Source organism: Sarcophilus harrisii, chromosome 5, assembly GCF_902635505.1.
Source record: "Sarcophilus harrisii chromosome 5, mSarHar1.11, whole genome shotgun sequence".
Taxonomy (NCBI): Eukaryota; Metazoa; Chordata; class Mammalia; order Dasyuromorphia; family Dasyuridae; genus Sarcophilus; species Sarcophilus harrisii.
The window spans coordinates 265,447,509-265,474,442 of NC_045430.1; the positions used below are offsets into that span (position 1 = coordinate 265,447,509).

Sequence of the window (26,934 nt, forward strand, 5' to 3'; positions counted from 1 at the left end):
AAGTGTTTTACTTGCAGAAAATAAATGTTTGAACCGAGATTTGAAACTAAATGCTCTTATTTCAGATCTTTGTGGTAGTTTTGACTTGTTTTTGTTTGCTCTGTGCCTAGCATGATGTTCTGGCTATGGTTGGTGCTTCAGAGATACTCAATGCTTTGGATTAAATTTGCTGTTGGCAGCTGTCACTCTTACACAAGAAAGGACGTTTTTCTCTGTCTTGCTTCAATAGCATTGTTGATGTTATGTTGAAGAAGACTTAATGTTCCTAGACATGTAGAGTTTTGGCTTTAAGAAAACATTTGGGGTTTTCTTGAATTACACTTTAAATCACATGCAAAGAAAAGAGTACTAAATTGTGACTCAGGAGACCTGGGTTCAAATCTTACCCCAGCCATTTCTTATGATCGTAGGCAAATCATTTAGCTTTGCTATATTTGTTTCCTCATCTGCTAAATGGGAGTATGGAACTATAGGATTCTTAATATTTGTTCTATGTTCTGGATCCCTTGAATGGTCAATCTGGTGAAGGCTATGGATCCTTCTCAGAATAATCCTTTTAAATGAATAAAATAAAAATAGTTTATTACAAAGGAAATCAATTTTTATTTAAATACAGTTATCAAAATTAAAATAAAAAGCCACACAAGATCATGGTACCTACGGTAAGAATCCTTGAACTGAATGGTCTTTAAGGTCCCCTGTACCTTTCCATCTACGATCTTATGATTTCAGGTTATTTATATAAACATAAAAAAACCCTACTCAATCTTGACCACTGTTCGTTACCTACTCTCACCTAAGATTGGAGAGGATGCATTGATTTCTGTGGTTGGCGTATGTCTTTTTTTTTTTTTTTATTTCATTACTTTGATGATAAAATAAATCTCATCTGATAGTTTGTTTATTGGCAATTCAAATGAGGATGTCAGACTATCTGACCTGAGTGTCAGAGAGGTACCAAGTAACACAACTTATCAGACGCCTTTTGGAAACAGCTGGACATTCTATCATGGTCCAGGTGCATAAGCTCAAAGCAGTACTTTCTTTCCTTTATGGTAACATTAAATCATGAGGGAGGACAATACATGCTTTCTGGCTCCAATAATACCTTCTCACATAAAGTTTTTTTGTACTTCCTAAAGATCTTAGGACTTAATTTTCTTTTAAAGTAATTATTCTTTTTTTAAAAAATGTACATAATCATCCACACACAATAACACTTGAATATAAAAAGCAAAAAGAAGATTATAGATGAAATCATCAATTATAATAGTTTTAAAGTGTGTTTTCAGTTCAATGAATTGATGACAAAATTTCCCTGTTTGTCTCACCTTCCAAACCTTTTTCTTATTTATGTTTTATAAATGTTTCATAATATTACCTTTTGAATGAAAGAATTAGAAATACATTGAGTGTATATAAAGAAATACATTTCATAATCTTATAGTACAATGATTGTCACCAGAATGTATGACCCTGGATATGTGGGTTAGTTGCCCAGTGGCCAACTCGTAAATCTCTTAAATGATAAGTTGTAGATGAGTGAAGTAAGACTCTACACTAGAATCTCTCAACATTGATGAAATCATAGTTTTGTTTTCAACATTTGATTGGTCACTATAAGGAACATAACTTCCTCTTAAAAAAAATAACCTACTCAGTGGTATGAATTTTAGTGGCTCTGTAATCTTATCAAAATATCAACATCTACATCTGAGTAGATCACATCCCTTTTATGATTTTTTAGCTTTTATGAAGCTTGTCTTTGGCCTCTCATAAGTCAACCCTAGAGGATGGAAGTTGCCATGGAGGATTGAGGTTTGATGTCCAGAAAACATAAAGTCCTAACAACTTGAGCTATCCAACTTGGATTGTCCAAGAAGGCACCAGCTTCTCTTTCATGGGGACATTCAAGAAAGGATGAGATATTTAGACATTTGATCTGGAAGGTTGTAGATAGGGTTATTGATAACTCTCAAATGTCTACTAAATGGCCTCTGAGTTCTGAGACCCTCAGCTTCTGTGTTCTGTTTATATGTGAATCATCAGAAAATGTCACGTTATTCCATTATTCCAATTGTTTACATATCACATAGTTGTCCCTCTGAGGAACCTCTACCTTGCTTGGAATTGCTGGTTTGATTAGTCCATATCAGACCCACAGGGAGGTAATTTTTGCAATGGACAAGATCTTTGATTTATGCAGCCATTTTTAATTTTTATTCTTTAAATGTTAATTGGTATTTATTTGTTTAGTTTTTTAACAATAGCTTTTTATTTTCAAAATATATGCAAAGATAGTTTTCAACATTCATACCTGCAAAACCTTGTGCTCCAAATTTTCTCTCTTCCTCCATTTCCCTTCCCTAGACAGCAATAATCTATTAAACATATATCATTCGTAGACACATATGTCCACATTTATTGTATATGCAGCCATTTTTAAAAGAAACATTCTTTTTTTAAGAAACAAAATTATTCTATGCTTGACTAACATCTGAATGCTCTTCTCATTCATTCTCTTCTGCTTTCCCTGCCTACCAACCTTTGCACCCGACTCTGCCACTAGCTCACTGGGTAAGCCTGAGTATATCACTAAACATTTAGTGCAATAATGAAAAACAATACTGGATTTGGAATCATAGCTCTTCCATTTAGCTTGCTCCCTTCCCTGTTATGCCTCTCTTTGGACTTGGGTTTCCTTGTTTATAAAATGAAATAAAATTTGACTTGATGACCCCCAACCTCCATTTGCAGTTCTACATTTATGATTTTATGCCCTTAAAAGAGAAGTATATGGAAGAAAAGGGGAGTTATGGATTTTTAGATTAGCTGATCTCAGATAATCTTTAGATTACCTTTCTAGTCCTAACATTTTATGAATTTGTCATCTCTCTCTCTCTCTCTCTCTCTCTCTCTCTCTCTCTCTTTCTCTTTCTCTCTCCATCTCTGTCTGTCTGTTTGTCTCTCTCTGTCTCTGTCTGTGTCTCTCGCTGTCTCTCTCTGTCTCTTTATTTCTGTCTCTTTGTCTCTGTCTCTCTCTGTCTTTCTGTCTCTCTATCTCTTTCTCTGTCTCTGTCTCTCTCCGTCTCTCTCTCCATCTCTGTCTCTGTCTCTCTCTGTTTTTGTCTTTCTGTCTGTCTCTTTGTCTCTGTCTCTGTCTCTGTCTCTGTCTCTGTCTCTGTCTCTCTCTCTCTCTCTCTCTCTCTCTTTTACACACATACACATACACACACACATTGAATAAGGAAGATTGAAGCTAAGCAGAGGAGCTGAGCATCTGTGCATATTTGTCTGTGGGACAAAAGGGGTCTCTGATTTCATTACAAACCTAAGTAGAAATTATTTTTGGAGTATTAATTGTTTTCTTTTGATTACTCATTCATGCCTCTTCTCTGTTGGCACACATAATCAAAACCAAACTGTTTTTCTTTTTTTAGTTTATTTCATGTTTTCTGTTCCCATGACTTAGATTTTTCTTCCAAAAGTACCTTCAAGTTGATTCTAAAAATTGGATAGCTATTTTGTTCCATGTCCTTTGCTGGGCACTAGAGTTACAATGGCAATTGTGAAATAGTCCTGCTTTCAAGGAACTGAGGAAATACAACAAAAGAAGTAAATACCAACTAGTTTTAAGAAGGAGGGCAGATTACAGTTTGGGAATCAAGATAGGTTTTGTGGAAGAGGTGATTTCTCAGAATCCCTTGAAAAAAAGATTGAGACTCCACAAGGTAGAAGTGAGGAGAAAATGTATCTAGAGATTAATGAGGAACAATCAATTCAGTTTGACTGGAATTTGTAATATAAATATAAATAAGAATATAATATTATAATATAATAAATATAAAATAAATATAAATATAATATATATAGGCATAAAATTGGTAGGTGGTGGCCAGATTATAGAAATATTTAAGTGGTAAGCTGAGAATTTTGTATTTTTCCCCTAAAAGAATTAGGAAGCCATTAAAGATTTTCCATCAGGTACTAACATGGACAAATCAAACAGTTAATACTTTTGTCTCTGCTTAAACTGTAAGATTTGTAGTCCAAGGCCGAACTTCTTTAACTCTCAACTTTGTTCCACGCTGCCTTTCTTTCTCATCTCAAACAAAATAGTACTCCATAAAAGAAAGAAATGTTCAAGCAATGTGCTTATTCAAAGTAGACAGTCTATTATCTATCTGTGATCTTCATTCAATCTAACACTTTTTAAATGTACAATCACTATATATTTTTATACAGGATTATTGTATCTGAATGAAAATGTAAGAAATGGAGGAGAAGGCTGTTCTTTTCAACGATGTCCACAAAAGTCATCCATGATTTCACAGAATCAGAGGATCATAGGTGTAGAGCTGAATGGACATCTAGTATAATCACCTAATTTTATAGCTGGATAAACTGATACTTAGAGAACTTCACTGACTTATCAAAAACCACATGATCATTTAACATCCTATGGGAAATGTGAGCCCAGTACTTCTGTCTTTAAAGAGATTTTTGTTCTACTTGATTAATGCATTATAAAAAGAGGGGGAAACACATTTTCCTTAAAAAAAAAAATGATATTCTTCTGTAGGCAGTTATCTGCATCTGCTTTAATAAGGATAATCCTTTGGTGTGATAACTACCAGGGGCAGCAAAACTTACAAGCTGGTGACCCTGAGCAAGTCACTTAACTATAACATGAGCTGGAGAAGAAAATGACAAAGACTTCAATACCTTCGCCAAGAAAACCCCAAATGGGCACAAAGAATTGGACACGACTGAACAGCCACCATCACAACCACCAACATGATAGTTTCCTTCTTTCAGTTATTACTTCCTTAACCCCCATGACTCTCCTTAGATTCTTATCACATCTTTCCTTTTTGTCTATGTGAGTATGTGAGAAATACATTTAATTAAAAAGGAAATATATTTAGGTAAATACATTTAGCTAAAAACTAGCTACTTTTCATACTTTTGAACAGAACTAATTATATTATTACATTCTCTCTTTATTTCTATTTCTCTGCCTCCTCTTCCCTCCCTCTACATTTCCTTTTCTTTGATCCCCATTACACCCCCATCGTAAGCATATATGTTTGACCCAGGGTTTCTAGCAGAGTAATGGCTGAATTGTGTTGAAGTTATGCTTCTCCGGACTAGATTATAAATCAGGTGTAACCAGGAAGAGTCGGAATTCTCTGATTCACTTTGCTGTCCTTGGATTTGTACAAGAGTTGTTGGTTAGCCTGCAAATGGAGCACAGCTGGCATCCAATTTAGATACTGCCTTAAACCAGTTAGTGCTTACCTTAACTTGATCATTTAAATGGAAAGCAATACCTGTCCAGTAGAGCAGAAAAGATGTAAAAACTGACTCAGACTTGAGTGACAGGGCACCCGCATTGCCATGGCTACTAGTATCAGTGGGAAAGAGACTTCATTTTCTCCAGTGGAAAAGCTGCCTTGGATCTCCACATGTTACTTCAGCAAAGATTTCAAAGTGGGAAGGGACAGTTGGTGCCTCAAACATACGATTACCCCCTGGAGTGGGATGTGTTTTTGTGCAGTGTAATGGTTTGTGTGGGAACTCTGGGTGGTGCCTGTAAAGTGCCGGGCACTTTCCTGAGATGCTTCCTACATAGGACGTGGTCTCCTGAGGCATTAGCAGATGCGTCAGTGTCAAGAGCAAATCTAATGGGAGCACCAAACAGAGCAATTTAGACCCATGGAATCTTGGCTCTTAGAGCTGGAAGTGACCCCAGGAGAAGCAGTATATGTTAATGTTATGAACTATGTTCCCCTTTCTGTATGAAGGCAGGTCAGAAATTATTATCCCTATTTTCTAACTCAGATTCTTGAAACTTGGGGACAATTTTTGGGGGGATATAGTTTTAATCTAAAGGAATTAGATCTACCCATCACTTCTCTTTTCTCCTATTTTGAATTTGAACTTATATATATATATATATATGTATATATATATATATGTATATGTATACATACACATATAATATATCCATATATATCCTTATTTTTTAAAATAACTTTTATTGATGCTTACGCCATCTTTACAGATCTCCACCTTCTTCTAAAACTCACTGTGATAACAAAGAAAATCAATTAAACAAAAGAAATTGTCAAATGACTACATCTGGCAGTATACCATATGCAACATTCTGAATCTGTAGTTTTATGACTTTTCTACTTTCAAACTAATAATCGCCTTGATGAGCAAATGGTTCCTTCAGTGATAGTAGATCCGTATCTTCACTGTGTGTATTCTTCTGCTTGCGTCCTCTATTCTCATCCATTTAGGGATGAGATAGCATAGGAACCTCTTGCCCAATGGAAAACCTCTTAGACCCTCTACTTTTGTGCCTAGTCCCAAGAATGTAAAGCCCATTGGCGTTCCTATGCCACAGGCATGCGCCAGCACCCAGAAGCAAAACACAGCTGGTGGGTCTAATTTTAGCCTTGCCTGCCTTGAAAAGGGTCCCTTTAAGGAAATACATTTTCTCCTGAAACAATTTGTATTATAATATAGCAGCTGACTATCATGTAGGAATATTACATATTATTAGTTAAAAAAAATCAGCCTAGTAATTATGTTTTTTTTTATTTAGAAATAATTGTCAGTGAAGCCACCAAAAATCTGATACATGAATCAAATTAATTATGCAGGGATATAATTTGAGAAAAGCATGGTGATAAAAAAGAATCCAATGAACCTAAGAGATCTTTCTTTTTCTTTTCTTAATCAATGGCTAAACGGGTCTGAAACCTTAAGATTCTATTGGATACTAACCTTGCAAAGTAGGCTTTACATTTCTACAACCCTTCTCCGTTCTCTGGGCTCCCCAGGAGGTGAAGGTTTATTCCCTTGACCTGAGCTTTGATTAAGGAAGCATCTGGCTCTAGTGTGCTAACAGGTTTATTTCTAACCATTAAGGCATTCCCCTCTTCTCCTAAAAGAAGCAGCAAGGTTATTCTTTCATTCTCATTCTCTCTCTCTCTCTCTCTCTCTCTCTCTCTCTCTCTCTCTCTCTCCTCTCTCTCCTTCCTTCCCTCCCTCCCTCTTTCCCTCCCTCCCTCTCTCTCCTTTTTCTTCTCTTTTTCTCATTGTTTTCTCTCTTTTCTATTTCTTCTCTTTCTTCCCTCCCTTTCCTCTTTCCTTTCTCTTTCCTATTCTTTCCTCTTTTCTTCTTTTCTCCTCTATTCTCTTCCCTTTCTTTCTCCCCTCCCCTTTCTTTCCTTCCCCTCTCCTTTTCTTTCCTCTTTTCTTTTTCTTTTCTCCTCTCATTTTCTCCCTCTCCTATTTCACTTTTTTTTTCTATTTCCTCTCCTCTCCTCTTCATTCTTTTCTCTCTCTTCTTTTTTTTCCTTTTTTTTCTCCCCTCTCCTTTTTTCTTTCCTTTCCCTCTCCTATCCTTTCCTCTTGTCTTCTTTTCTCCTCTCTTCTCTCCCTTTTATTCTCCCCTTCCTCTCTCCCCCTCATCCTCTGCACCTTCTCTTCCTTTCATTCTCTCTTCTTCCTCTCACCTTTCTCCTCCTCCGCCTACGTGCTCCAGGCAGTCTTTCCAGGGCTTCCCTTTTCTCCTCCTCCTTTCCCTCTTATTCTTTCTCCTCTTCCTTTCCACAGTCTTCTCTATTTCACTTGCTTCTTTGGTTCTTCTCCTAACTTGCTGTCTCTCAGCCCTCCCCGCCCCAGAAAAAGAAACAAAGAAAAAAAAAAGAAAGGGGGAGCACGAAAACAAACAAACAAACAAACAAAACCAAGAAGCTGGCGGCTGCCGTTCGCCCGGCGTGGCCAATGGAGCCGATACCCCATCGGCCGCCGGCACCGAAGTTCCCCAGCCCAGCCCGGCTCAGCCTCCTCGGCTCCATCGCGCCTCGGCTCAGGCTCCGGCAACTGCCTGCCTGGAAACATGGCTTTGCTTTTCCAGACAGCCAGCAGAGGGAAGCGGGACTTCACTAGCAGCAGGGACTGAGCAAGAAGACAGGAGGGCAGTCGGACAGGCAGGCGGGCAGCCTCTCCCCCTGTTTCTGTCTCTCTCTCTCTCTCTGTCTTCTCTCTCTCTCTCTCTCTCTCTCTCTCTCTCTCTCTCTCTCTCTTTCTCTCTCTCTGTCTCTCCTCCCTCCCTTCCTCCCCGTCTCCCTCCCCCCTTCCTTCCCTCTCTCTCTCTCTCCCTCTCTCTCTCTCTCTCTCCCTTTTTTTCTTGGAGGAAATACTGCAGCCTTCTGGCCTGCGTCTGCCTCTCCAGGGAGAGGCTCACTCTAGTTCCACCCACTGGCTGGAAGGAGGGGGTTTGAATGAAAGACAAGACAAACCTTAAACACCATGTCACTCTGTGAGGGAGACAGCGGCAACTAAGCTGGAGGAAGCTTCTTTTCTTTTTTTTCCCCCCTTTTCCTTTTTTTTTTCTTTTTTTTTTTCCTTTCTTTTTTTCCCCCCCTCCTTTTGGTGGTGGAAGAGAGAAACAGAAAGAAAGAGCGAGCCAGAGAGGGAGAGACCCAGAGAGAGGGAAGCAGGTCTGCAGCTCGGACTTTCCAGTCTTCCAGATTCCCGTGCCAGGACTCCCCCCCGCCCCCCATCCCCCCCGCCCTGCCCTCCAAACGGGGAAATTGACATTACTACAGACCAGCCTGTTACGGGAGGCAAAGCCCCGGCTCCGAAGTGAAGGGGGACGGGGGCGGGCAGGGGTCCGAGGGCAGATTTGGCGGGGTGAGAGGGGGGGAGATTTTTGTTTTCCTGCCCCCGACTTCTTCCTCCCCCTCTTTTGAAATTCTTGCTGTGCTGGAACTAGCGAGCAGTTTTAAAGACGAGGAAGTCTCGGAGTTTCATCAGTCATCAGCCCTGTCAGGAATAGTGTTTTTGAGAAAGAAAGGCCCGGGGCACTACACCCTGCCAACCGAGTTCCCCTGCATCGGAGATAAAGATTCCAGCTACATGGGCAAACGTTTGGAGCAACCACAAATGTACCCTCAGTACACTTACTGCTATCCTCATTACCTCCAAACCAAGGTATGGCACACGCTGCCTGCTGGGTCTGTCCAGCGGGGGCAATGTGATTGCATTATGCACTTAGTCAATTACTGCTTTCTCTCTGTGTGTGCCCCCTCCCCATCACTCACTCCCCTTCCTTCTATGCTTCACATCCAGGAGAATGCCAGGCAAAGGCGATGGGCAGAAAGAGGGAGGGGGGAGGAGGGTGCGGAGGGGGGGGGGAGGAGAGCAGTGGAGGGCAGAGCAAGCCAGTGTGAGAATCGGAGATGGGAGATTTCTCATTCCGGAGGGGATCGCAGTTTCAGTTCAGTCCCTTTGTTGTTTCCGAGGGCTTAACTTGGTTTGAGAGGCTCACTTGTCCATCCCAGGTAGAGGATGGGTGGTTAGGACGAAGCTTGCCTCCTCCCAGCCCCCTCCCAAATTCCCGATCGTCTCGGGGAGTGGATGAGTTACAATTTCAGTGTTGCTGTCGGTGGTTCAAGGAGTTTGTAGCTTTGAAATCGTGTTTGCGCTGGGTAGGATGTGGTGGGGTTGATGTGGGGGGGAGGGGGTGGAAAGAATCTCAAACTTTGAGTCGCCCAAGTTTGGAAGGAGGCGAGGATGTGGGAAGGGCTGACGAGAAGCGAATCAAAATCCCTGGGAAGTTGGCTATTCTTTTCAAATATGTGTTGACTATTTCATTAAATATCGAGCTCTGATCTGGACACTTCGGATGACATTTGAGAGACTGAAAATAGCTTCTTTCCACTTTTAGAAACTGCTTCCCCTTCCTCAGGCTGCTCGGTTTGGGAAAACAGGCCTGCGGCTCGTAAAGCAATGGAATATAGTGGATGATAATTGGACAGGAATCGGTTAAATACTTTCGTTTATGACTGTCTGTACCCAGATGATCCAGAGTGTACTGTGCTTAACTGCACAAAGGATATCCTATGTAACCATGCGGAGGGCAGTGCCAAATGTGAACTTTGGAGCCAATGGAGAGATTCAGACACAGTTAGGATTCTCAGGTGTGACATCACACCTAGGAATTGCCAGATCAATTAGATGCGATCTCTGGGCATTTTGATAATCCCCAACGACCAGTTCTTTTGGGGGGCACGCAGGGGAAAAGGAGGATTTCCCTTTGGAAAAAAAATACCACCCCACTCTGGAACAGTTTCAGTTTTTAGAGCTCGGATGACATTTCCTTCATAATTCAATTATCTTCCTGTTCCATTTGTAGTCTCTCTCTTCAGGCTTTAAAATAAATAAAAATGCAAAGAGTGAATGAAGCTTGTCTGAGTGATCCTGTGGTCCCCAGAACCCCTTTGATAAGATTAGAGTCGTGCCCTTCATGATGTAGTTACCTTTCATTTATTCTCTATCTGATTGAACCATGTCTGAGTGGACAGCCAGCCTGTGCACAATGTTAGTGCTGTGTTAAACATCATTGCTATCTTATTATCTATTTTCCCCCCTATGGCTTGATGGCTCTCCCTGCCCCTCCAAGGTCGCCTTGTATTGTATTTTACCTTTGTGAGTGCTTAGCCCTCTCTGCCCTGCCACCGATGCAGCAGCCGGCAGTCTCTTGCTCTCCCCGTTCTCTTCTTGCCTTTAGCTAAACTGCTTGGGAGATTGAAGATGTCGATTGTTCCTTAAAACCCCAGAAAGGCAAGGACCTGGAAAAATGAGGAAAATGTCTATTTCCTCCCCAGTCAATCCTTTTTTTTTTCTTTTTTTAAAAATAAAACTTTCAAGTATTAGGTGAAAAATATTATCCATTCCATCCCTTTTACTCACGTAGCTACATTTTGCCAAATGTTTCAAGCATCTTGCCGTCTTTCTAGCCTTTCCCTTTCTACTTCAGAAAAATATTTACAAATGAAACTTCAGCTGGAGATGAATGAAATTGTCATCCATTTTTTTAACCTGTTAACATTGAACAACAATGAAGATCACACTTAGTTTGGTAAAGATGTGTGCCAGATAATCTTTGCCAGTGAAATGTGAATGCATGGGGTGAGGGGAAGAGGCAGACAGACACATACTCGGAGAGATTTTTTTTCCCCTGCTCAGTATTGGGGTCCTAAAGAGTTGAGAGTTCTACAGACAGGCAGCATCTGGATCTTGTTACTCTCAAGCTAGCCAAAGCCATCGGTTTCTGGAACATTCTAAAAGGAGTTAGATCCTTTATGTAACCAAGCTGATATTTGGGTGATCAAATAACAGGGTGCTCCTGGGATGCCTTATCAATTTCTCCCCATTTCCTGTTAATCCACACTGCTAGCAGACTGTAGAATTCACAAGGTCCAGAGTTTCCCAAGTTGTTTTTTTTTTTTTAATCCCATTCTTGAGATCTCAATGTATAAAGACTTCCCCTTGATGTTAGTACTTGGACACAAGGGGAAAAGGGTGAAGGGTCATAATATAAAGTTATATAGAGAAAGATTTTCTGGAATATTGAGTTGGATGGTATGGAACTCGGAATCTCTCTCTCTCTCTCTCTCTCTCTCTCTCTCTCTCTCTCTCTCACACACACACACACACACACACACACACACACACACACACACACACAGAGTATAGGAGAATAATTGGATGGTTCTATATTTTTTCTCCCAATTCTCTCCCTCTATTTTTCTCCTCTCTCCTTTGGTGGGTATATCTCTGCTGTCTTTTACATCTTTGAAGAAGTTTGGTGAAGAGTAGAGTGAGATTTGTCAGACTTATTATATTCCTCCATGACTTGTCAAATCAATATACCTTAATGGAAAAGACCAGTACTTATTGAAAATAATGCTAACGGGTAAAGAATTTGCAGGAAGGGGATATGTGTGTGTATATTTGTGACATCATATGTGAAGTTGCTTTCAGAAAAAACAATATCCTTAGGCTGTTTCAAGTTCTTCAATATTTCTGAGGAAATACTTTGTAGAAATGTAAAAAAAATCCTAAGATTGTATGTCATTATGTTCCCTCCAAAACCCTAAAAGTATAGTTTGACACATGCCTTTTTTCTTATCATGGAAGAGGAAATGAGTGCAATTAAAGAATACAAATTCCTCCACCACTCTTCAGGGTAAATTAAATTTCAGGAAAACAGAAAGGTAATTGGGACCTTCTGTTGTGACACTTCCCTTCTCTTCTCCTTCTCCCTTGTTTCCATTGCTTTTTTTTTTTTTTGGTATTCTCTTGACTTAGATGGCTGAAGAAATCAGAAATGTGTATGATTTCTTCTGAGCAGGCCATGAAGCCTGTGTGAGTGAGCAGGATTATTTGGGGAGAATTCGTGCTCTCTTCCACCCGGGGCCCTTGCTCCAGAAAGAGTCCAACGCAGAGGTTCTGCTTGCTTTCATTTTCTGCAAATTTATGGCACCTTTGGATGAATTTCAAACTGCTTAAAAAACATGCTATCGTCTATGAGAGGGAGGTGCATATGTTAGGGGATAGGATATAAAACCAGATGGATTATGAAGCTAAGCATTGCTGAGAGATCCAGTTCTGCTGCACTCCTAATACCAAATGTTCATGTCTTAAAACTGTTTTGGTTTGTGCATTCTCTTTGGCTGTCTTTCTGTCTCTGTCTTTCTCTTTCTGTCTGTCTCTGTCTCTCTGTCTCTTTCTCTATATGTCTGTCTCTCTGTATTTATCTCTCTCTTTCCATCTCTTTTGCTGTCTCTTTGTCTCTGTCTTTTTCTTTCTCTCTGTCTCTATCTCTGTTTATGTCATATCTGTCTCTGTCTCTTTCTGCCTCTATGTCTGTCTCAAAGTCTGTCTCTGTCTCTTTTTCTCTCTGGCTCTCTATCTCTTTCTGTATTGGTCTGTCTCTCTCTTTCTCTCTCTTAAATTTTCTATTCTATTTCTTTTAAAAAGGCACCATAACTTGGGCCAGAGAACTTTGAAAACTGAATGACAAAACACATGATATTTAAGGAGTGAATATGTGTTCTTTAAAACAAAAACAACTTCAACCAAAACAGAGAAATAAAAACAAAAAAACTATAGGCTACCCCCTTCCCAGACTTACCTAGCAGAAGTCTGGTCTCTCATATTTTGTATAGCCTCTGTCAGAATGTGAGAGCTAAAAAAATTGATTATCTAAAGGTAGACAGATAGATGATAGATAAATGGATAGAAAGACAGATAAATAGACAGACAGATGGATAGACAGATGTGTGTGAGTTTCATATATATATATATATATGTATATTAAATATATCTCCTCCTATGTACATATAAGCAAAAAAATAATTCCTACCTGTGACATCCTCAGGCTAGGGAATCCTCTGCTTGGACACGATCCCTACAGATGCCTAACAATGCCCATGCTATAACTCTCTCTTGTAGTTGACTGGGACCCCAAGTGGTTTAGTGACGTGTTCAGTGTCAAATGGCTAACATGTGTCAGTGGCCGACTTTGAACCCAAGTTTTCCTCATTCCAAGTCTGGTGCTTGATCCAGTGTGCAGTCCTGGCTCTCTGATAATATTCCTAACTGTTAAGATATATTCTTGTCACTTTTCTCCTTCCTATCCAATTCAGTGTACCTCTTTTTTTGCTGAAGGAATTTCATTTTTCAAACCTTTCAAGATTACCAGCTAACTTGGATTTTCTTTTAAAGATGAACTTGCTGAGACTTGGGAAACAAGAGAGGTTAAACCGTGCCCTCGCCTATGAAAGGAAATCTTTAGAGTTTGAAACAAGTCTTAATTCTACACTGCACGGTCTAGGCAGTCCCATTTGTTCTAAAAAAAACAACCACCACAACGACGACAAATATCTTCTGAAACAAAGAAAACCACCCAGACTCCCCAAATAGCTTGCTTCTTTTGTCCTTTTCTTTCCCTCACCCTTTTGCTTCACTCCCACCAAGGCTTTCCTTATTTTCTGGTCGCCTTACTCAGACTGCCTTCCCCGCTTTGGGCCATCTGGTTCTCCAGAAGGTCCTGAAGAAAGGATTTCAGATGCTGGGATGCCTGACAGGGCTTCTCTGGCTGGTGGTATTCAGATTGTGTTTGGTGCCTGGTGTGAAGTAGGGGTCAGGTGTAAAGAGTAATTCATCAACCACACTCTGATTTCAGGCTGTATTTCCAACCATCTGCAGCCTGGCCTCCAGCCAGGGCTCTCACAGGCTAGTTGGAGCCCCATGTGATAGGACCAAGGTAAAAGTCAGCAGTTAGGGATGGAGGAGGAGGGGCAAGACAAGGGAAGCAAGGGAAAAAAAAAAGGGATGTCCCTATTGTGGGCTTAACGTTAGACCGGAGATATCGATTGTGTTCAAAGCTACTAATAGGGTACCTGTTTTATTTCGTCTCCAAAAATACCATGAGGTCAACTTAACCCATCAGCTTGCCAGGCCACGTGTAAGCAGAGATGCCTGGTTGGGTGCTAGCTATGGAAGAAAGACGTTGGAATTTCCATAGAATTTATTGACTACTATTTGCCCTGGAATCTATAGCTGGGAACTTGCCAGTTGTTTTAAAAACAGACAAGGAAACCCTCCGTTATCGGTGCCTTTGAAAGTCTGAAACACACAAGCCTATTTGTTTGAAAGTCCTTCTGCCCGGAGATTTGGGGGTATAAGTTCTATTTCTGTTGCTGTGAGGAGTAACTCAATAGTATGAAACTATTACCCGTCTTCTTGTTGATTTCATTTCAGTGTGTTTTCTTAATGCAAATCAGTTTAAGAAAGGAAAGAAAATGGGGGAAAGGGCCTCTCTTCCCTTTTCCTTTCTTTGCCTCCCAACTTTTATCCCTCATAGCATAAAGCATATGCTTCAGCTGGCACATCTCTCCTACAGCATCTCCATATTCTTTTCTTCCCACTAGACCGGATTTGGTTCCTGCATATGTAGGAGCAGCAGTGTTTGAAAAGGCCTGCTTGGTCTCTGTCTGTAGCATATTTTCAACTCTCAGTTCAATTCAGACTATTGATTAAGCACATGCTGTGTACAGAGCATTGGGCTATAGACGTGAGAGCAGAAACAAGATCCAGAGAAGACCTTTGTAGCTCTTGTCTAGTGGGACTGGGGAGACGGTGCTGTGATGTAGAAGTCGAGAAGCCCACAAGTAACTTAACCTTTCTGAGACTCAATTTCCTCATCTGTGAAACAGGGATAATAATGCTTGCAGCTAACTGACAGGGTTGTGAGAACTCTCAAAAAAGACCCCATACACAGATTGCATCAAGAAATGTGAAGTGCTGTGTAATTAAGAGTTTATTATTATGAATGATATGAAACATACATTTATGATAAAAATAATCTGATGATTGTATTAGAGACGGATATTAGGAGAATCATGTTATGTACATATATTAAAATATCTTTGTTCTTTTTTTCTAAAGAATTCATTCAGGGGGAAATGAGTAGAACTGGGATTCAGATTTCTGTGGGGGAGAAAAAGATACCAAATAGCAAGAAGGTAAAAACAAGTAGGTAGGAGTAGGTTCATTCTAGGTCTTGCTGTAAGAGGCCTGGATAGCATTTGCTTTGCACTGATATGATTTTACACAGACCCTTCTGACGTTATCGGTCTTTCTGGCAGAGGCTATGGGCTCTGTCCCAAACATGCCAATTCCAAAGCTTCCAGTAAGTGAACCTAGTTTTTTTTTTTCTTTAAATAAGCATCTAACCCATTTTTCCCCTTAAAAGAAAGCTTATTTAGTGGTAGAAATTTTATTCGCATAAAACGGTTGATGTTTATCCAAAACTGGCTTCCAATACTACATTAAAATTTTGTTTTGTAACAGTCTCATGAGCCCCAGCTGTATGTGATTAAATCGTGTAATATCAAAAGCATGTGCGAAGACATGCTTTTATGATATAGCTAGCTGTTCCATAACAAAGGCCTGCAGATGGGCATCGGAGAGGGCCGAGGAGCCAAGCTTTCCTCATGTGCTGTCACCTTACGTACTGCCTGCTGGGGGTCCCTGCCTTTTTGTGTTGGTACTTAGTCTCCCTGCCCCCATCCGATTGCTTACAGTGCCTAAAAGTATTGGGGATTAAAAAAAAGTTGAAAACTCTATGTGAATGTCAGTTTAAGAACTAGCTTATTGAAATGAAGAATATATAATACTTAATTACTTTAAAAACTGTGATTCCTAAAGATTGTCATCTAAATGCAGGCTGCCTCAAAAGTCTCAGTGAAGGGTTAAGATGTTAAAGCTTAAGCCTGAAAGTTTTGGGGACACCATGTACAACATGCAAATTTTAAATCTGAGTGAGGTGGAAATAACATAGACCAGAAGTCTGTAATTCCTTCTTCCTCCCCTATCCAAGCCTAAAATTCAAGAAGGAAAATTTGATTTGTTTAACATCTATTTGTATTTATAGCCCACTTGGCCTTCCTTTTCTTGGTCTTATTTGTCATTTTAATAAAATGTTCCCGATTTGTTCACACTTTTTAAAATCCATGGACATTTAATAATTTAGATTTCAGTCTACAGGGGATTTTATTCCAAAATAAAACAAAGCTGTTCTTTCCAAAATGAGAAAAAATAGTGGTGATGAGGATCAGCCAGTGAGGGGCAGTGAAAGAACTGACTGTTTTTATTTTTTTTTTACCAGAAAGCAGCAGACTGATTTTGTATAAGGTGTTGGAGAGAGAGATTTCTTGAATCATATGCAATGTTAGCATGTTTACTTTTCACTGTGTATATGAGTATGGAGTAGTTGTTCCCATTCACCCAGTTCAATTAATTTGACCAAAGTTGTTAACTTCCTCCTCTTCATGTTTATTTCAATCATGTTATTGTGATTGTGTTATTTATAATCTGTAAATTAAATATAATTTGTAAATTTCCTCATTTATTAGTGGAAGCCTAAACATATTTCAGGCGTATCATCATCATACATATATAACCATATCTTCCTTTCTTAGTATTATAACTGTATGGTCCTTTTGAAATGATTATTTTGCATTACTTTTGTTTTTTACTAATCAGTTTTCTGGTTTTATCTCTAAACCTAGTAAAATGTAAACTCCTTGAAGGATTCCTTCATTTTTGTCACTGTACCCCTAGTACTTGACAGGGTGCTGGCCAACATTTTGTTTTCTTGAGTCTAGATCTCTGCCTTTATTGGAATACAAGAGATGTCTGGGAAGAACCTGCCTATGTCAGTGTAGACCCATACCTCTGCCACTTATACTCTGGAAAGGTTAAGTAGCTTGCCCATGGCCATAGAAGCAGGGTACCATAGACAGCATTTGAACTTGGGTGTTTCTGACTTGGAGATTCTGTTCTTTACTTCCCACTGCATCTTGACTCATTCTGGATACTCCTTTCTCCCAATGAGTTTATCTCTTGGGCTCTATTAGGATAAATTTCATTTTAGGAGTTTTCAGAAAGATGCCAGCAGGAAAGAAATAAAAGTGAAGAGTGAGCTTTTTCTCTTCATCTAAGCAAATTCTCTGATTCCAGGATTTATCTCATAGAAATATTAATTTCTAAGGAAACATCCCTGAGTTCTCTTCCATTACTCTTAATATTCCTTGTCTGTTAAGTGGGTGAAAGGCACCATTTCAGAGTATTAGTGATAGTACTTATTCTGATACTATTATTCTGATGTCTTGTGCACCATGAGCCAAATCGTCCCTTGCCAACTATCTGGCACAGTGGCAAATCTAAATGTATTCATCTTGTTCCATGGTTCTATCCAAGAGCACCAAAACAAGCCCATTTATTACTTGAAAGTGGGTGAAGAGGTATTCCCAAAGATGGAACAAAATGATACACATCTTTAGTCATTACTTTTGTACGTGGTTTACTTTGGTTGTTTTCTAATTCTTTTGCTTTGACTGCCTAGAAGTGAGCTTCTCCAAGAGGTTCAATAAGGACAGTATGGGCTGTGCTTTCTTTCAACAGGTGGTTTAAAGTTCAACAATTAAATACCTGCTTCACTAAAGCAGCAGTCACCCAGACCAGGTAAACTGAGCCAGTGATTTTTGACCTGAATTCAGCTAATAAATCTGACCTTTGGTTCCTACTCATAGGAGGCTGAGAGGAAAATGGCCAATATTTAAATAGCTATTGATGGGCATGGTGCCACTTTGACAAGGATTTTCCCAATGAGTAAAGCTCTTAAGAAATTGAATTAGATCCCTGAGTGAAAGCTGGGATTAAGAAATCCTCCATGGGAAGGGAGACTACTTAATAATGTATCCCCCACTTCAATCCCCTCCCCCCTCCCACCACAGTGGAGTAGATGCTCCCTCAATGCTGGCACTTATTTTTGTATTTGGATCAGTTATACCTATCACAGTGGCTGGAATACAGTTAGGTGCTCAATAAATGCTTATTGGATGTATGAGTAATGACAGAAATAGGTGAATGAAAAGTAGAACAGAGGCTTTCTGTTTTAGGAAGTAGGAAGTTTACCCTTAATGCAAATCTTTATACAAAGAATGGATGAACTTTTCTTGGTATATAGAGTGAATTCTTGTGCTGGTACAATTGAGATTTTCATACCCTTTTGATTCTGCGATTCTGGGATTCTCATTTTCCAGGATGCAGGCACAAGAAGGAATTAATTTCCTCTTTTTTCTTATAGACCCTCCCAAGTCCTCTTTTCCAATTAAAGACTCCAATATACTCTGTTAAGTTAGCTATAAACTGAATTCATCAACATAAATGTAGTCATGAACCCTCTGCCCCTAATTTGGATAAATGCGTTGGTGAATAAGTAGGAGAGAAGCATACTCTTTTTTCCTAAGGTAAAGATTCTTTGAGCTCATACTTTCATCCTTTCCCTTATTTTTGTAGAGAGGAAGGGATTTTAAAAGTAAAATAAAGACCTTACTTTGCAAAATATTGCTGATGAGTGCTGACTATGAGTGATCTTTATTAGTGACTGACAGCTCTCTATAAAATGTCATTTCCTTTCTGACTTTGTTTTCTTGTTGCTAAAATGAAGGGATTAGGCAATGTGATCTACAGAGTCCATCTAGCTTGAAGCTGATGATACTATAAAATGCTAATGTTTCCCTTGGATTTGTTTCTTTGAACTTCTCATGGACATAGATGCAGCATGTTGCGTCAATCAGGCATGAAAATCTTATGGAAGAATATTGAAAAGAATCACACAGGATGTCAGCACATGCAAAGTTATTTTCTTGGCCCTGGCCAGGTGGCTTATTCTCTGTAGATTGCTGTTATAGAAGAGTACTGGACTTGATATTCCCCAATGTAACCTCCAGCTGTAGGAGGAGCCTGTTGTTTACTAGTTGGACATCCAGGAATCTGGTCATATGGCCATGGCCATCCAAGAAACAAAGAAAAGTATAAAATGGCTCTCGGTTGTGTGATTCTCCACACATTCAATTTTTCCACTGAGGCTGGGAGTGATGAAATGGGAGGAGATAGCACCGAGCATCGCAACAATTTAAGACAAATCTATAGACAATAATTTTTTTGGGAAGCCATGAATGAGACGCACTCAGGATGGACAGATACACATGGCTCACTAATCTAAGTGAGACTACAGTTTTGTGCCATTCTACTGGAAAATTGGAGGGAAGGTACACAAGAGTTGCATTTGTTAATGGTCAAGGAAAGAAGTGTACAGATCAGTGAGCTCTCTGAGCCACTGAAATGAAGTGGAGGTCATTTTCATGTCACTAGGATTCTTTTTGATCTTAACCTTTATCTGACGTGGGATTTTGGTGATGACAAATAGCCTAGGATCTTCTAAGAAGTTTTGGGTTTGAAGTCAGGAAGGCCTGAGGTCGAATTTGTTTCTGTCATTTGTTAACTATAAGCATATGCATTTTTCTGATTTCAGTTCCCTCTTCTCTAGCAGGGAAAAATGATAGCTGTATGACAACATTTCATGGGGCTATTGTGAGGTGAATGCTTTGTAAAATTTAATAGACTATGAAAATATGAGCTGATTTATTTTTTATTCTTTTGCTGAGGCAATTGGGGTTAAGTGACTTGCCCAGAGTCACACAACTAGGAAGTGTTAAGTGTCTGAGACCACAGTTGAACTCAGGTCCTCCTGACTTCAGAGCTGCTGCTCTATCCACTGTGCCACCTAGCTGCCCCGAGCTAATTTTTTTTAAAGGAGGCAGAGAATGGTATTTCATATAATGGAGAGATTGTATTTGGTCTTTCTGTTCCCTTTTGAGGATACAAAGAAAGCCCAAAGATGGTCTCTGCCCTCAAAAAGCTTAAACTTAATGTGAGAGGGAGATAATACAGATATCTATATGCAGACAAGATCTAAATAGGATCAACTAGAGATTGATATCAATGCTGAGGTACAATGTAATAAAGCATAAATTTTCAACAATATATTCAGCTTTCAATAAATGCTACTATATGCAATAAAATCCAGAAACATGTCTTAATTAATTCTGTGACGTCTCTTAATGATTTGTTTAGTATATTTTTATTTACAGTAGGTAATTGGAAATCACAGCTTCTGTCCCCTGCTTTTGACTTAGTTGTCCCCCTTAACTAGAAAGATCAATTTACACATCTCTCTTTTCTTTGGAACCCATAACTGCCTTCAAATCTCTGCTTGTGTGCCATTTTCTCCATGAGGCCTTTTCTGGTGTTCCAGCAGTTAAATTTACCTTTCCCCAAATGACTTCATCTTTATTTTTAATATACATGCATACAAGCATATAGAAAGCATACATGTCTTATTCTCCCTTTCATGTCCGTTCTCAATATAGGGTAGAAAACTGTTTTCATTTTTGTCACTTTCTCCACAACATCTAATGAATTTCATTGTAAATAGTATTTTCCTAATCAGTGCTTATTTAAATCGATGGTAGAATGATCCAATGGATAAAATTAGTGTTTGGGACAGGAATAGGGACTAAACTTTGTTATTTTAATGGTATAGGCAGTTTTAGGAATATATTCTATGAATATAGGTTTGTATCTTCTCTTCAACATTTAAGTTCACAGATACATGTCTGGAATCCGGTTATTGCTGTCTAAGGTCAGTTTTTTATTCACTTTGTAACTCTGAGGTGCAATTCTGGCCATTACCATGGATAAGGATTTTTAAAAGGTTCACATTAGATGGAAGATCTATGGAAATCTGTATACTTCTTAGAACTGTAGTTTGGTGGACTTCTCATTGGAAATCTAGCTGTATTTTGATATCTGACATGATTTTCATTGTTTCTCTACTCCCTGCTTCCTCCCTTGGAGTATATACAGATAAGTCATATAATTTCTCTTGGACAGATGAGAAAACCAAATTGCATTTTCTCTGACTTGGCCAGGATCCCTAGTAAACATGTGATAGCTCCAGGTTTAGAACCCTTCGCCCCTGAACTCCCAGTATGTTGTTGAGTTACTGAGTCATAGTGCCTCTTTAGCAAGAAGACTGTTATATTTTTAATCTGAGGTAAACAGGAAATTCTGGCAAAAAGAAAACTGAAATGTTGACTCCCCTGCTCTTTCTAAAATGTTAGTGCTTGTATTGATGCTTCCTTATTCCTCTATCTTTGTGGTAGTGCACCCCTCCCCCCTCCCATACTCTGAGAATGGAAAGTTTTTATGCTGGTGAATTTATTTCATTTTGCTTTAAAAGTCATTTCGGTGTCTAGTGTAGAGTTGCTGAAAGGAACTGGAGTGATCAATATGGAAACAAGTATGTACCTTTCATAGTAAAAATAAAATAGTCAAGCATGATACCTAAAAAAATTGTCCTTATACTATGATCATAACAATCAAGCTTTATAAAGTCCTTTCTATTACCTTTCTCATTTGAACACTGTAAGGACACTATTATTAATCTGTTTTTTAAGACAAAGGTCCTAGTGAAAAAACTTATAGAAGAAAGTCAAGTATATTGGGCAGAGATCAATTCAAATGGGCATTGTTGGTGAGAATACAAAATACACAGAACCTGCACATTGGGAGAATCTTACTGGCCATGTAAAAGTGTACATGAAAAGATCCCCCATGGATGCAATCACAGGTTCATTAGCTTATGAGACAAGATGAGGGACCCAAGACTCAGGGAATGTCTGAAGGAGTATCAGAACTCCATTCTTCCCAAATCCAAATCAAATGCTACGTTCAGTACGTCATTTTGACATTTTGAAAAAGACACTGGACTAATTTTTGGATTTAGCTACCTAAGTTTCCTGAAAGCGACACATAGAAGAGTTTAGAAAATGTAACGAAACAGTCTTTTGATGAAACATCTAAAAAGCATTTCTATTGGAGCAGCTTTTGGCAGATCACCTGGGAGTTCCATGCCTGGAAACTGTGCCGACAAAATGAGTTCACTGCAGACAAATGGATAGACTTGCTTCCTGGAGAAGAGCATGAGCATGAAGTCAAGGGGGAAAGAAGGATATCAGAAATGTGATTTCTTTCAGGATAACTCCAGTAGTTTTGATGTTCTTTGAGATCAAGTGATCTACAGAGGAAATTCTATGGGTTTACTGGGCCAAAGAAGACTTTAACCTGTTTTTGTTTTTTTTTTTGACTGAAAGTCAATAGGTCCTCAGTGTAGTCATCCTTCCCATTCCACTTTACATGTTTAGGAAATAAAATTGTCTTCCCAGAACTTGAGATCAACTGATACGTTGTTCCTTTTGTTCTAAAAAAATACTTTACATAAACAATAGTGATACAAAAGTTTTAATTTTTCCTCTCAACTTATTATGTTATAGTGAAATTAATATTAGTACTTTCCCAATCTTTGGGCATGTACTTTATCAATATCATTGTAACTACCTCTCTCCCCCACATCATTGCTGCTATCTATGTAGAAGAATTCAGGTAATGAAGCGATCAGAAAGGAGTGAGATGAGAAAGGAGGAAGGGAAAGAAACAAGGGAAAAATTAGGGAAAGGAAGAGAGAAGACATGGAAAAGTTAAGAGAAAGAATAAGAAAGAGGAATGGGTGCAAGAGAGGGAGATGTGAATGATGATGATGATGGTAGTGATGGTGGTAATGGTGATAAGATTAACAATTATATAATGTTTTAAGTTAGCAAAGAGCTTTACAGATATTTTCTCACTTGATAATATAAGAAGAAGATGAGAGGGATGGAGCAGGAAACAAAAATTGAAATGAATCTCTGGCCTGTCATCCAGAATCAGAATTAAAAATTTTATCTTTTTTCAAAAGAATATTTATTAATTTGCTAAAGGAGGCTTCTTTAGACTGCATTAACTTTTATATTGGCCTCTTGTTTCCTTCTCAGTAAAATGATTGGCCTGAATTGGATGATGCCCCAGGACTATTTTAGATCTAAGTCTTATGTCTTAGGGTGGATAGAGAGAAATGGATGGATTACCTCTGGTATTTAATTCATGTTAGAATGTGACAGTTTAGTCAGGAAGCCTAACTTATTTAGCTAATAACCATTTTGTGACATCAGGTAAAAGTGAGCTTTTATTGGTGAATCTGCAGCTACCAGGGGACAGAGTGCTTTGTGTTTCATGGCACAAAACAGCCCTTTGATAATTTTTTTCTGACTTCTTCACAAGATCATTGGTGCAATACATGGATGTTACTCTCAGATCCATTGGTTGCATTATTGGGAAAAGTCCTTATTTTCAAGACACAATTATTAGGAATATTTGGGATGTGAGATGTAGGTGTGATAAAATGACTTATAATTTACATGTACTTAAAAGAGAACTATCTACTTTTATGCTCACATAAACTTTCATGTGACATCCCTATTGTTTCCACCAAGAAAGAACTGTAATAAAAGATTGATCAGAAGATTTGATGGCCATCAGATTCAAATGATGCCTAATGGTAATAATAGGGCAAATAAGTTTTAGCATAAGTTGTCTTTAGGTTCCAGAAATTGATCTGAAAATAGAATGGTGCTTGGGAATTAAGGATGAATGAAAGATAGTCACATTCACAGAATATAATAAATGTAAACAATGTAGGAGGTGGTAACTTTGCTTCAAAAATTTGGGAAATGAATTGGATCAGAGAACTCTGCTCACTTCTGGTTAGTCTTTTTTGCCCTGAGGATTGAATTTAAGAAATTGCACATTATTTTCAATGATCCTGTGCTTGACATACCATTCCTATCTTTGCAATACAAATTTTCCCTGGTGATGCTACATAATGGTATAAAAAAAAAATCCATGATTTCTGAAGGATTAAAATCTCACAAAATTCAAATGATAGAGAAAAATGTCATTTACATAAAAGCTGGCTATCTCATACTACCAATGAAGACTTAGATTGATGTATGATATTATTCAGAAAACATAGGACTGGCAAAAGAGGTGGACCGGTCATCATAGAGCTGAGGATCAAAGTTGAGTAGCCCAAGAATTTTACTGCTAGCAGAGTGCTTAAAAACCTAGAGAAATGCTAGTACCTCCCCTCTATTGATTGTCACTCATGTATGCTTTATTTGTATATAGTGCTTTGCATAATGGCTCTACCACTAACCAGGCTGTAAGATCCTTGGAGACAAAGACTAGTGTTTGCCCTTTTTTGCATCTCCGGTTCTTAGCACAATGATTGGCACAAAGTAGACGTTTAAAAGATTCTTGTTGACGACTTGACTGAGGAAAAATCTTTAATGCTTTGGAGTCTTTTCTGTAACTATTTCATGAGTAGACAAGAGTTGCTCAGGAGGAGAAAGCCTCCTATTTAGGAGCTGTGCCTGTGTCAATTAGGTCATGGATATATCAATGTATTCATGTCCACTCTCTTGAATGCTAGTCACCTTTTTCCTTTTAGAGAATTGATTCTAGTGAGTTTGCTCCCACAACATTTCTTTCACATTCCTTCTTGCTCTTGTACTTCATTTCTTCCAGATCCCCTTTCATCTCGTATCACATGTACCCCTCTTCTTATCCTCTATCGCTTTCCTCCTTGCTATCTAGTATTGATTTTACTTCATCTCCTTTGCCTCTAGCCTGGATATATCCTGCATTCCTAATATACCCTATCCCTTCAATTTTCCCCTGAATCCTAACCTAACTAAGCATCCTTTTCCTGTTTCCTGTACATGCTTGATTGATCTTTGATTTCTTCCTTCCCCTCTGTTTTGATTTCTGGATTTTTATTTTGTAGTACATTATTTTTTTCTCTTACTTTTATACTTTTGAGTCAGCTTGTGATGTCTCACACTGTTGATGTGCTCATTTCAGGGGGTTTTAAAGGGAGAGTGGCTCGGTGGTATCATGACCTCTGAGTTGCTTTCTTGCTGAATGAGTGAATTCAGGAGATCTCAATCAGCTTGACTTTTTCTAGGCTGTGAGTACACAGGCCAAACTGAGTGGGACAGGACGGGACAGAACAAAATCAAACAACAGGCTAGCTCACCCCAGAGCAGCAGGGCCTTTCTGGATGGACGGGAATCCCATGAAGACCTTTTGTCCCAAACTAAATATGCCTTTCCAGGGTCCTGGACTTGAAGCTTTTTTGAACTCTTTCCTAGAAGTACAACTCACTGGTATTTTATGATAGCTATCATCTGTTGAAATTGTTCTCTGTAACTTGAAAAGAGGAGAAAAGAATCAGAGCTATGATAGACTTCTTGCTGGGGAAAAAATATCTTCCAATAAACGTGTTATAATTTGGGTTAAGTCCCTACCGCTTTCATTTTTCTCCTCCATGATTCTCCCTCTCCTCTTTCTCTGGAATTATTTCATTAAAATTAGAATAAAGAATCATAAAAGTAATTTTAATTTTATCTCTTCCTTTTATGCAAGGAAAAAACAAATTTTCTCATATGGAAAAATTTTGACTTTTCATCAATATTATTAATCAGAATTTTAACTAGATAGGGTGATTGGGACTTTTCCTGAGTGTCAACAATTAGAAAGTGCCGAAAGAACTTGTATGCTTTCTGGAATTGAGCCTAGAACTTAAGAACAACAACTAATCAAAATGGCAAATTTTTTGATAGCCCAGATTTTTTTCCTTAGTATGCTTCCTCCTCCTTCCCCCTCCATCCCCCTCCATCCCAATTACTCCAGGGAAGAAAATTATAAATTGTGCCTCATCCATCACTTAAAACTATATATTATTAAGAAGCTGGATAATTTTGGAATTGGAAGACCTGGATTCAAGTTTCACATTTGCCACATATCACCTCTGTAAAAAGTCTTAATCTCTCTAATTATAGGTTTTTACAAAGATGAAGGTACAAAAATGAGTGATTTCAATATGTATTTTGTTGTTGATGATGATGATGCATGTCAGTCATGTCTGACTCTTCATGATCAGATTTGGAGTTTTCTTGGCAAAGATGTTGACATGTTTTGTCATTTTACAGATGTATCTCATTTTGCAGATGAGGAAACGGGGCAAACAAGATTAAGTGATTTGTCCAAGGTTACACAGCTCATAAATACTGGAGGCTGGATTTGAACTCAGGAAGTCTTCTTGAATTCAGGCTTGTTGTTCTATCCACTCCAGTTCTTAGCTGCCTCTCAATACATAAAAAGAGCTTTAAAAAACTTTAATTGATATTTGTTTAAAATACAACACAATGATTTGGTTTATAGTGGATAGAGAGTTGAGTTTCTTTTAATAGTATTTTATTTTACCAAGTACACATACAGATAGTTTTCAACATTCATTTGTGTAAAACTTCGTGTTCCAAATTTGTCTCCCTTTCTCTTTCTCTTCCTTTCTCCTTCCCTAAAACAGCAAGTGATCAGATATAGTTAAATATATGCAATTGTTTTAAACAAATTTCATGTGTCACATTGTGTAAAAAAAGTCAGATCAAAAAGGGAAAAACTCTGAGGAAAAAAAAAAGAAAACAAACAATAACAACAGGAAAAAGGTGAAAATACTATGCTTAGACTCACATTCAGTCTCCATAGTTCTCTCTCTGGATTTAGATGGCACAATCCATCCCAAGTCTATTGGAATTGTTTTGAATCATCACATTGTTGAAAACAGCCATTTGATCATCACATAGTCTTGCTGTTACTATGTACAGTGTTTTCTTGCTTCAGTTCACTCAGCATTAGTTCATTTATGAATTT

The 26,934-nt window shown here is 38.6% G+C and overlaps 1 protein-coding gene across 11 annotated transcripts in view; it reads left to right on the forward strand.

Annotated features, from left to right (window-relative positions):
- RBMS3 (RNA binding motif single stranded interacting protein 3) overlaps window positions 1-26,934 on the forward strand; it is a 1,441,154-nt gene that overhangs the window by 733,798 nt on the left and 680,422 nt on the right. The window contains exon 1 of one of the 11 annotated variants that reach the window (XM_031938184.1): window positions 8,181-9,015. The exons of 8 other annotated variants lie outside the window; for them this stretch is intronic. In XM_031938184.1, coding sequence (XP_031794044.1) covers window positions 8,941-9,015 — 75 coding nt within the window. In that variant the 5' untranslated portion in view covers window positions 8,181-8,940. Of the gene's footprint in view, window positions 1-8,180; window positions 9,016-26,934 lie in introns of those variants that run through there. 2 more of the 11 variants (XM_031938182.1, XM_031938183.1) reach the window with 2 other exon arrangements.